The following is a 12878-nucleotide window of genomic DNA, read 5'->3' on the forward strand; positions in this document are numbered from 1 at the left end:
AAAAAAAAAAAATGGGGGAGGGAAGCACAATATTAAATCCTACAAATATTTGCAATACACATGAAATTGTGAACTTGGCACTCCCTTGCTTCCACTCTCTTTGATCCAGCAGCATGCTTAGGTAGTCTCTGATGGACCAGACCGTCCATATATAGCAAAGCACTTCAGTATGTGATTATCATTAAGCATTCACTTATGAGCTTTCCTAAATAAGTCTGGATATAAGCATGAAGTTAAGTGCTTGCCTGAATTCAGGTCATAAGTATGTGCATATGTTTTAATTAGGCTTGGCAGGATTTAACTTTTATTGGTAAACATTAATAAATATCAATTTCATCTCACACTCACAGACTGACAAAAAATATTTCTATTGTTAATAATTGACATTTATAGAAAGGGGATGGCTGAGGGAGTGTGTGACGACAGCGGGAGCAGCACATGCTGTCTGTAATTTGGACTGCAACCTCCAGAAACCCCAAGGGACTGGGAACAAAGGAAGAAGGAGTGACAAAGCAAATGCAGGAGCTACGAGCAAGTGGATCCGGGAATGATGGCAGCTCTTCTGCTCAGTGTAGGTGGCAGTCCTACACCCCCCATGTCCCTAATTTCGTGCAATCCTGAAAATGTAAGTGGATAAAAATTAAAACAAATGCTTAAAAATAAACATCAAAATTATCTGTCAAAAATATTAAAAAAATAAAAATCTAGTTATGCCAATCCTACTTTTAACATATGAAAAGCCCCACTGGCATCGAAGGGACTTGCTTTTATGTTTGGGGTGAGGAATGTGCTTAAGTTGCTTAGCCAGATGAGGGCTTTTCTAGCAAAAAGCACCTAGAAAAATCAAGAAAAAGGACTCAAAGGATTTTTTCTATTTTGGTGGTGGAAGAGGGGTTAATAAAATAATTTGCAATACATGCTGTAAAGGCAAAGCCAATTTACATGAAAAAATTAAATGCTCCTTTCCAATTGGTCTTAATCATTCTTCAGATGGGTGATGTGTTAATTTTGTGGCACAGTAAAATCTCCTTTGGTGATCACAGTGCATTCCATTTCTGATGGGGACAGTTAGAAGTCAATCATTTGTGATAGCCCTGACAAAAGACATTTCTCCAAAGCAAACATTCTATAAAATACATGTTTCTCTAATTATATCAGACAAACTTCTGCCCGTAATGCCTACTTTCCCAGCTTTTATGGGCATCTGTTGCTTTAATACTGGAAAGAGGAGCTGGCCAGTTAAGAAATGAGAGAGGCCAGAGAGATTCAATTTCCTATAAAATAGTTCCCCACAAGCTGTTTAAACTTTCGTTAGTTAAAGCAATACTCTGAAGGTTTTTGAGATTTTCAGTGCAATACTTACAGTAAAAACTGCCTGCGTTTTTACTGCCCAGAGGGCTCTGCAAACACACCAGATTTATGCCTTTCCCTTCCAAAATAACCCCATGTTCCCAGCTGCAAAATTAATTTAAATAAACATATAGAAGAAAGGAACAGACTCGCATGGATGGTTTTTTGAGTAATCTCTAATATCTACCATAAATCTGCTCCCTCAACTCCTACTCACACACTAACACTTTTATCACACACACATACATACACACACATACACATCCTCTTCTCTTTCATACCACATGCTATCCCTAAATACACCATAATGCATATAATGTGGGTGCACAGAGTTGTTGGTGACAAAGTGCTTAAAGTCTGGCAATTTGCTACAAAACTTGCAATGGGGATTCTGTGTTTATGCATGTAATGCCTAATTGATGAGTGACTGAGAAGTTTGTGTCATGATTGTTCTTTATCTTTTTATGTGCATACTGCTTGGATTACAGCACGGGATTCACTGTCACTTGGATTCTGGTTTCCAGTAAAGTTTTGATTATTAGCAAAACCAAAGTCGTTATATTAAAACCTGCATTCTTCTGTGAATACAGCACAAATATTGCTGAATCGATTAATTTTGCACCTAGGGCATTGGTAAAAACACTTATGTATCGTATCATCACCAAAATGCTTTTAGGAGAAAAATGGCCATGTTAGTGATGCTGCAGCCACCCTACTTGTCAGGTTTCCCATCTTTTCAGAGGTTCAGATGCAAACTGTATTCAACAGGCAGACTGGAATGCAGTCAGGGAATGTATTTAGTTCTAATGGTTTTCTTTTTAAATGGTTTCAGCTGTTTGAATTAATAGCAATTAAAAGAAGGAAGGGAAAAAAAAGAGAGAATCATACAAAAATGTCAAGCTCCTCTCTCCTTTCCATTCCCCACAACCCTTATTCCCCAGCCTACCAGCTCAGGTCCTCGCTGAAAAAAAGGTTTTATTTTCCTGGAATTTAACAGCAGCAAGTTAAAAAAGCGATTTTTACTCTTGTTGATGAAAAGTCCATTACAATTATAAATGGAAGAAGGGGCTACAACTTACTGAGTCTCCTTTATGACTTTAATGGTCTCTGGCCAAGTTCTAAAGGCATTCACATTTATTGAGGAAGGGCCTCTGTGCTCCCTGTGAGAAGTTTCCCATTTTATTTTCCCCACCCTACCAGCACCACATCACTACAAAGACCACACTTCCCCCTGATCCTAGTAAGAAGACCAGGATGCTTTGCTCTAAATGTCCATCAGTACAACTGCTCCGCCAGTCAAAGGAGTCTACATAAGAAAATGAGAATTGACGTTTACTGAGTCAGATCAATAGTCCATCTTGTCCAGTATCCTGTGTCACGCGGTCACCAGGAAGAAGTCCCTGGCTGGGAGGACTCCCAAGGACTGCAGTGTCACTTTCCTGTCCCTCATTTGCTCATGTTTCCAGGCAGAGTTTCACTGGACTTGTCTGAGGGCTAGCGGGCACTTTCCAATGGGCTCTGCTTGGTGTACCCACTCGGTGCATTCGTTCTAAACCTCTGACCTCCACCCCCGCCCATGGTATGTTTGCAGTTTCCCCAAGGAATCAGTTGTTATGTCTTTAGTGGCCTCCCTCTTAAGGGAGGCTTATAGTATTATTTGGTGGGCCTAGGCCCATGCCCAATGGCATAACAAACGAGTCTGTCTCTCACAGGGGCAGTAAGTGAAAATGCTGAAAGGGAAAATGACCTGGGTATGACCAGGATTTTTCCCCCCACAGCGTTCCTCTCTCACTTGCAGTCTCCAGCATTTTAAGAAGGCTGCTAAACTGGAGTTTGTAACAGCAATAAGAACTAGAGGCAGCAAACAAACTGTGGCTTCACCAAAGCACTGTGGGCACATGACTACCATTTACCGGGTACTGGCTCACAAAAGTAGTATTTCATTCAGGACTTGCCCCATGGAGAACAAAGCAGGCCTTCTGCACACAAACATGAGGAAAAGGCAGCACAAACTCTGGTAGAAACTACCACAGACAAATAAAAACAACAAGACTCACTAATCTGCGATAGTCCTTAAAGCGGACAGTGTGGTTTTATTCTGCCAATATGCAGAGGATTAAGGGCTTTTATTCGAAGCTATTAATGATCTCAACAGGAGAATTATGATAATTCCCCTAAAACCAGGCCAAGTCCAAGGGACCAGCTGATGTAACGGTGCAACCGTTGCTATTTATTTTAGGAATGGAACCAACCAAATCTTACAAATATCTCAACAAAAAGCTACACTGACACTTTTGTCTTACATTTTGTCAAAGAGCCTTTAGTCCACATGTGGCAATGACAGAGGTTGTTAAGAGACCACTCAGGTGGTAATTTCAATGTTAAATCCTCAAAACACAACATCTCTAAATAAAGCTAAAAAATATGCTATGTTTAAGTATCAAAGACAAATTAAAATTCCATTTTAAATGGTGCTTCTCATGCTATTTCATTTAAGAGAAAAGAAAGACAGAAGTGCATTACAGTGAGCAAGAGCCAAGATGCTCCATTAAAATATCATGTTACTGTAATTGTTAAGTGATATATAAACCCTGTTGTCATGACTTCAATTAGCCATACTTTGCCTATGTTAATATTGTGAATACAACATTGAATGCTGATTCTATTACTACTTAATTAATATAAATATATTTAATGATTAGGTATGTGTTGTTAAGAACTACATAAAATGTGATTAACTGATCAGGAACCACAACGTATTAATCCTCCACACATTTTGTTAATAAATTCTTTTTGCAACCAGGGTAAACGTCAATTGGATTAAACATTTAGGCCCTGACCTAGCAATAATCTTTGAGAAATGGACCTCTACAAAGCCTCAATTAAGTCATGCAAAAGCAGAAGCAGCACATCAAGATTAGCTGGTATTATGAATGTTATCTTAACAACTTTTCCAAAATAGGATCAATCAACTCTCCTTGAATGGGATCGTAGCTTCTTTCTAGTTTCTCCATAAAATTAACGAGCATCACAAACAGTGAATAACTGAGATCTTCCCTTTATTACTTAAGAAAAATAAAATGCTATTTCTATTGGTGAAAATGTTGATTGATTACATCAATTTTACTGCCTTTATAACACAACATGAAAGAAAGAAAAGGAGCACAAGAAAAGAGGACTCTTGTTATATGTTAATTAACTGCCTGAATATTCAAGGATTTCAGATAAAATTGTGACAGCAAGAAATACTATCAGGATGACCTATTAACAGTACCCACTACAAATACTTGTTATATTGTGTGGGTCTAGATCGTAACACACTTCGGCAAATGGTCATTTTAGAAACTATGGACATCACACTGTATGAGAATCTTTTCCTTCTCAACTTCAAGTACCTGTATAATCTCATGCAAACACACAGCAAAAACGGATATGTATGTAATGGATTAGAAAAAAAAATAATCAGCAAACAAAGCACATTAAATACCATACCTCTGAGTCATAATCTTATAGGCATCTGGTAGATAACAGCGGATATTCTCCATCTGAGCAGGATCAGAGTCACAGATTTTATCATCAGTCCTACCATAGTTGGCACTTTCAATCATGATGACATCTGTTCCTGGGCAGCGAAGTTCTATTGGATAGCTCTCACAGGATAGTTCTCTTCGAACCACAGCCATGGGGACTGGGGCACGACTGAAAGCTGGAGAGGATAAAACAATAAATATTTCTTCAACACAGAGAAAAGAATACAAAAATAAAAGCAGAATTACTCTTGGAGGGTGGGGGGAATGGATGTACCGAATATCAAGACCCGTTTTAAAGCTGCCCTTGAAGCATGGTGGACACATCATTCAAGCAGGACTCCAGAGAGATTCAGTCTATTCCCAGCTATGTTACTGACCTCCTAGGTGACATTGGGCCCGTTGCCTTCCCTCCTGATACCCTGGTTTACCCACCTGAGAAATGGAGATAATACCACAAGCCTTCTTTGTAAAGTGTTTTGGGATCTCCTGAAGAAGAGAGGCCATATACAGTAGCTAAGAAATATACTGTTTTTATTACCTGCCTCATGCAAAACTATTTCACAGGTATGTTAGGTTCTATACCTCACTGAAGTTACATGTTAGTCTTCCTGAGCAAGTGGGGAAATTATCTCTCAACACTGCACTGTGCATCTCCCATGGAATTCTTTGCAGTCATAAGAACTTGCCTCAGGGTCCTTGGACAATATTTTTCTAACAAGCTTCTACAGTTTTAAGCACTGTGCCATGACTCAGATAAGTACTGCCATCCACCCCAGAGTTACCTTCATTGCTGGGATATTCTATGTACACACAGCCAAGGCTTACAAAAATGGGTGCCTAAGTATAGGCCAATACTCTTTATACTGGGAGTTGCTTACAGTGTTAATGTTTCTGGAAATCAAATCAACCATCGGAGCAGGGGGTTGGACTGGATGACCTCCTAAGGGCCCTTCCAACCCTAACTTACTCTGATTCTATGTCTAAATGTAGACTTATAAGTTTACATTTGGGCGTAACCATTTGGAAACCTTGGCCACAGTTTGAAAAGCATTTAAACGTACTTTGAGGGGTTGCCCCATTGCTTAGTATTACTTCACAGTCAATGTCCCTGTCACCTGCTGGTAGGATTCAACATCAGAAACAAAATCTGCCCTGTGTTGAAGTCAGTAGGGGTTTTAATGTCAGGTTAAGTGGAATCTGAGTACAGCAAACACTGCACAATTTTGAAAACCCCTGCCCCACAGCACTTAGCCCTGGCACTGCATATTTCAGGATATGAATGACCATAGGAATCTGGGTGCATTTGGCTGTGCTTGGAGAATTGGGATGTGTGTCAGGTTGTTGTTTGTGGAACACATCCTGTGTGACCTTCCTGTCTGTGGGTCACTAGATTATATCACATGATATGCTTTACATTGTAAAAGTCTCTTTGTATTTCCCTCGCATTCTTGTTCTGATTAGGTTTCTTCCATATGAATAGGAATCTCAGCAGTTCAGGGAGCGCCTTTTTCTTTCTCAATGAGAGACTAGCTCTCTCATCCATATAGGAAACTGTATTCCTCTACCCACCCGCAAACACTAACCACTGCAATTGACTGACTAGCAAGCAGAAGCCAAGTATATTATATTAATTTTGTAAATCCTTCTGTTATTGTAAACTGTCTTGTTATCAATTTGTAATTGGCGCAAGTAAATATATCCCACTGGTTATTAGTTTGTAGGGATTACTCTAGGATCAGAGTTCAACTGCTGCATCAGAGAAGAGGTCAAATCATCATGAGCTGCTGGAAGAGGCCTGCCTGTTCCTTCTGCAATTTCCCCACTTCCTATTCTTTTTTGGAGTTCAGCGCACACAATAAGTAGCACCCACCAGTTTGACACAAGGAATGTTACATAGCTTGGGTGACAGTAGCATTACATCTGAAAGAACACCCTGCTTTCTATAATAATGTGCTGAAAGCAAGAGAGGAAGCTTTCATGTTTGCATCTATTTTCTTCAGCGTTCCCATTTCCACAGGTGGCCAGAGAGGTTCTGTAGCAGAACTGCATGTTCTGGAAAGAGTTGTGGTAAGTCCCCATGGGAGCAGTTTTTAATACCTATTACTGACTGCTTGAGCAGACTGGCTGAACTGCAGACGAAAGCCTTCTGGCAGTTTTTGGCATGGACTGGGGATCCAGTTCACCCCCTCCTATCACCATGTGCTCAGAGAATGCTTCTCCGATGCCAGAGATAGCGGCAAGATGAAGCTCCAATCAACATAAAGCTATTTATGGCCGGGCTTTGGAGCTGTGTTTCTTGGCCAGCTCCCTGGGCAATCTGTATTCTTCTCCTGGGGTAGATAGTAGCCATCTGTGTTTTACGCAAAACAAATGAGGAAGCTTGAAAAGGCAAGGGATGTCTCTGCCCCATTTCAGAGGGGGGCCTTGGCATACCCATGGACTTTAGCAGTTTAAAAGGCATAATCTATTCCTTTGCAAACACCCCAGCAAAGAGTTTTACACTGCATATTTTGCAAACAGTGTTTCAACTTTTGCCCATCTTGAAGGGGTTTTGGGCCACAAACCCATGTTGTCAAAACAAAAACTGGTATTAAAAATATAATCACAAGGGAATACCAAGTTAAAGCAAATGGAAATTACCTGATCAAGCACTGGTTATGCAAACATGGCACATTTGCCGAAGAGCGTATACTGTTGAACCCAACATGTATAACAGCTGTTGGGAGTTATTACTCATCATACACTTTTGTTAAATCAGTTTATCTATGGTTTATCAGAGGTTCATCTATGGTTATGAAGACTGACAATGTTGTCCTAACCCTATGTTAACTCTGTAGGCAGTAACAGTGCAACATTTGAGGCTCATGTTGGAGGATTTGTTTTTAAAGTTAATAGGAATGTTCAGATGATAAATAGAAAGCAGCAATGCTAGTTTTTGAAATAAGTAATAGAGTAAATTTCAGTTTCTTACATATAATGCAACATACACGAGGAAGCTGAAGACTTTATGGCATTGATCTCCTGCAGCTCCATAAAGTTAATCCTCAATACAATGCCTTCAAGGAGGCGTTTCCATTTTACCTCCCATTAATGGACAATATAACGCCAACCTATTATGTTCTAGACCAGGCTCAAGTATTTCCTAACATGATTTTTGATGGATTTGAAAGTTTTTGGATATCAGCTATTCAAGCAATGATTTCTTAAGGATGTCAGGGCTCACGCTCACAAAGACCATGTTAGTTTCTAGATACCACATTGTGGCACCTGGGATACAGCAGTTATGCTTGAGGTTACCTCCATATAAGCTCCCACCATTGAGCCACAGGTTACCCTCTCTCATAAGCAAACCACCCATCTTTGTAATCTCCACCCCCCTCACACAGATCTTTATTTTGTCTCCGAACTAAACAACCTGATTGTCATTTTAATACCAGTGAGTCTTCAAGGCTTTTGAAAGTTAGGTACCTTATTAGGAGCTTAAATGAAAATGTCAGAGCTTAACTTTATTTTTGAAAACTTGGTCTTAAACACTTGAGGAAGAGAATTCAGCAATAAGAGACTACTACCTCTTAGAGCATGAATGTTGTATCTTATTATCCACCCCTTGTTTCATTTGTTTGCTGACACCATTGTAATGAGATGGGACGACAATTGTAGTCATGTAACTACCTGTATGCAATGGCACTCCATGCCCCTAAAATTACACCAAGCAAAGCAACAGTTGAGTGTGAGACAGTAACAGGTAATGACAGGTTTTAGCGAGGCAATTTAGAATTTCTTTTTCTTTGTTAATTTTAGGAGTTGGAAAATTAACTAAGTCATCAAAATCTTGTGCTCTTTTTTTTTCCCTTCTCACTTTTGACCTCAGAACATAATTACCTCTTGTCTTGCCTGCAGGGCATTGGCTTGTCGTTATCACTATGTGCTTAATCAAATGCTAAAATAGCCTTTAAATTATGTGTATTCTTGGTTGCTACAGACTTGTTGAGCTTCCTTAGAGTTACAAGCACGATGGCAGCAGATGTACTTTTAAAGAAAGTGTGGGCTGATGCTCTTAATTAGGTTCCATGTGTAATTTTCCCAGCACAAGCTTCTGGACTAGATTTTCAAACTGAAGTTTAAGTGTACATTTAGGAGCAATGATGCACAAAGCTGTACATACACATAAAGATTATTTTCACAGGCCCTCTACTACTGAAAATACAGCATTCAGATTTCACACAAGTATCTGGGATACTTCTCTCAAACAAAAATGTAATGCATCATTCCCCCCCACTACAAAATTCAGAACTACAGATTCACACCTTGCCCAAGTTAAACATGAGCTCGAGTGCTTTCCAAAATCAGCTTCCCAATTAGAATACTTCCCTCTTTCTACTAAAGAGTATCAGCATCCTCATTTGCAATGTGCAAACATAATTCTGAGGGCTTCCTTTCCCTTCCTGTAGTCCAAACTCAACCAAGCTGTTGTTCTTAACAATTCAGTGGCAAGTGTTGAAGTGATTACTTTAAGGATAAGAACAACTAATGTTTGTTCAATTTAAAATGTTTCCTCCTCCTCTAAACCCCTTTAATTGTTCACAAATAGTAATTTGGACTTGCCAAGCCCACGCCTCTGAAATATTAGTTCTTCAATACTGAAATAACATACACATGACTGTAATACAAGGATAGATAGAAATTTCCCACCCTTCCCCTGACCTTCCCCATGTAAGATGATGATAAAGACAATTGGAATCACATAGGCTTTTTATATATTATACTGTGATGAGGTAACCCCCCCCTAACAACACCTTTGGTTCCTGAACAAGAAAAATAAAGACAGAAAGAGGAGCTTGTGCCAACCTCACACTGCAACATATGCCAGCAATATCAATATCAGCTTCCTTTGAAGACTGGCATTTCAGCGTAATATACACATACAAAAGGAAGGGCTCACGACTGCATTACTCCAATTTTACACTGGCATGATTTCATTGACGGAGCTATTTCAGCATAAAACTGCAGTAACAGAAAATTCATCTCTAACGCTAGTACTTCAGGAGACCAGGCGTTAAAAGTATGCAGAGATTGAAGTGTGAAGCAGTAACAAGAGGACATGCCAAATGGCGCCTTGTGAACCGCTACAGCTGGAAACACATGCAGCAAATCACAGGGAAACAATACCCACCCACTACCAGCATCCACAGTTTAAAAATTATCTAGTCAGGCTCCCACAACCACAAGGCTGGCTTTCAAAAAGAAAATTCATTAGGTTTTATTATAGATTTAAAGCCTGGGCTTAAAGGTAAATGTGCTTACGTGCACTCTGAATTCGAGCCTGAGACTCACAGTGCTGACAGCACTGGCATTGCTCTTGCTACACACAGGTACAATAACTAACACAGGGGCTCTGATTTCAGCCAGTGCCTTGAAGCATGGCCCTTGCATTAACAACGGTGTTAATGTGTTTAGTCACATCAGGTCTTGTGGCGCTCTTTGGCTTTTTTTGCGGTGGCCTGGGAATGTCAGTAATGATTCCTGGACTTCAAACCACCACAGTTTTTACTCCCGTCTGTTATCGGAATGGACCATGTAAACCTTAGCCTGTTTTTTCTGTGCCCAGATAAAATGGATTCTGTCTGCTCCCCTGCCAATGACAAATATGTTCTGCTCTCTGTAATTTATCTATAGCAGTTGAGGTGATATATGGGCATTGCTGCATCTTTAACAGAGGAGCCCAAAAGCTGCTGCTGTGTTACTGGAGTGTTGGCAGGGTCTGAGAGAGGGCTGAGGACACAGGCTGCCCAAAGCTGCATTCTGACTGCCCAGCTGAACCTCAGTGATCATGCAAGAGCCATACGTCAGCCCCCAGTGGCAAGCAGCTGGGACCTCATTATGATGTTGTGCAAAAACCCCTTATGTTAAATGGATGAGGAGAGTGGGTAGATGTGGCAACAAGATTTGTAAAGCAAAGCAGTTATGGAGCAGGAGTGGAAGAAGAATAAAGGGAATGCTACTTAGTTGGTGGAGCACTGGACTGGACAGGACAGCTGGGTCGTACCCCCAGTTTTGCCACTTCCCTTCTGGGTGATGTTGGGCAACTCATTTTTCTCCTCTGTGCCTCAGCTGACCCTCTATATACAAAGCAAATAACAATATTGAGCTCCACTTGTAAACCACTGATGAAAAACACACTTGTTTCCATATCCTCAGAGGCATTTTGGCATCTAACTTGCAGTGGCAGTTAGGCACTTAAATACTGAAGGCCACATCCACAGAAGCATTTATTATTATTAGAAAGAGGGGGTGGGATATACATCTGTTGGAAATTCCAGTTATTTCTTATGCAGTCTAGTATTGAACTAATGTGGGAACTGTGCAGTACACTCCTCTATCTATTCAAAAAGGTCAGCTGCTAAAGGCAGACTTTACTGAGGAAAAGGAAGACAGAGATTCATTGGGGGGGGTGGGGGGCGGGGGGGAGAGGAACACAGAAAGAGAGAGAGAGAGAAAGGGTTAGGAAAAGTCCAAGGAATAAATATGTTCCCAAAGGGTGAAGAGAAGTGTTTATGGGATATACCACATACATCACAACCCCTACGGAGCTTCAAAACTCTGTGTCCAGATCCTTAGATGACACCAATACCTATATTATCCACTGACTTCAATGGGTCTACACTGATTTGACACCGTATGCTGGAGATCTACACAGGGCTCCCCTCCCCTCCCACTGATGTTTAAAATTAACAGTCATAGGCTGAAGGCAACTTTGTTCTTGGGTGCATACAGGCATTCAGGGGAAGGGAAGGAGCAATTTGGGGGAGGTTAGATAGTGTCAAAAATGGCCACCTGATCCAATTCAGTTTGCCCAGGTGCAGACCTTACATTTAGTTCCCTAGTTAGGTCCATCTAAATGCAAACTGTACAGAGGTTCCAGGAAGGATAGATTAGTCTAAAAATGGCTGACCTGATCCAAGTTAACCTTACCTCATAGGCAGTCTAACTTAGATCAGGTTGGCCATTTTTAGACTGATCTAACTTTCCCAAACTTCTGTACAGTTCATATTTAGATGGACCACAGGGCTGGGGTCAGTAGCTGGGCTGTGAACTGTACACAAGTTAGGAAAGTTAGATCAGTCTAGAAACAGCCAACCTGATCTAAGTTACACTGCCTTAAATCAGGTAAGCCATTTTTAGACCACTTCTGATACCCATTTTATCAAAGTTCATGGATGCCAGGAATGGAAGAAGTAAGTCCCAGTGGAGGGAGTGGGGACCCACCAACCCCACTGGACCCTGCCTGCTCCCCCAGCCCCACCTAATTTCCCCATCACCTGCCGCCCTGATCCCTCCCACAGATCCTGCATGGCCCCCAATTCCTTTGCAGACCCCACATGCTCCCTGATCCCCACCAAGCCTTCTTGCTCCCCTGATCTCCTCAATCCCTGCCGCTATCCCCCCTATCCTTACTTACCTTATTTTTAAACTTGATCTAGCCTCTCCGAATATCTGTACCGAACCTTTATTAGCAATATTACCCACTATGTGCTAAGCACTTTCCAAACACTTACAGAAGATGGTCTCTGCCCCAGACACCTCCCAGTGTGAGGACAAACATGTACAGAAAAGGGAAAGGAAAGTGCAACGTGCCACTTTCATATGAATCAGCTTGATTCACCATAGACAAATGGCTTAAGTGGACAAATACAGGGAGGATGAGCCTCTAACTGTCAGCTCCAGGGAACCATAACACACACAGATACTAGGTCTGTGTGAATCGGCTAGTATACGCTTCGGATTTGGCTGATTCAGACCTTTTTATTGGTCCCCCAATTCAATTAGGATTTGGAGATTCAGCTGCCAAATCGTGCTAAATCTCCTCCGAATTGAATGAGCAACCAAAGCTTTGCACAGCCCTTAGAGACACTGCATGGAAGAAAGCCTAGAGGAGCGAGCATGTGGTCCTTGTGAGAGCAGGCAGTCAAGGCTAGAAGCTGGGAGGAGGGAGGGAGG

At 41.1% G+C, this 12878-nt stretch overlaps 1 protein-coding gene across 2 annotated transcripts in view; it reads right to left on the bottom strand.

Moving 5' to 3' along the window:
* The window catches only part of LOC102377378 (adhesion G protein-coupled receptor L3-like), a 496226-nt gene that overhangs the window by 95205 nt on the left and 388143 nt on the right, over positions 1–12878 (bottom strand). For both annotated transcript variants that reach the window (XM_025192002.1, XM_006035814.2), the window contains one exon: positions 4843–5056. In XM_025192002.1, coding sequence (XP_025047787.1) covers positions 4843–5056 — 214 coding nt within the window. The remainder of the gene's footprint in view (positions 1–4842; positions 5057–12878) is intronic.

This window comes from Alligator sinensis, unplaced genomic scaffold, assembly GCF_000455745.1.
Source record: "Alligator sinensis unplaced genomic scaffold, ASM45574v1 scaffold1443_1, whole genome shotgun sequence".
NCBI classification, from domain to species: Eukaryota; Metazoa; Chordata; order Crocodylia; family Alligatoridae; genus Alligator; species Alligator sinensis.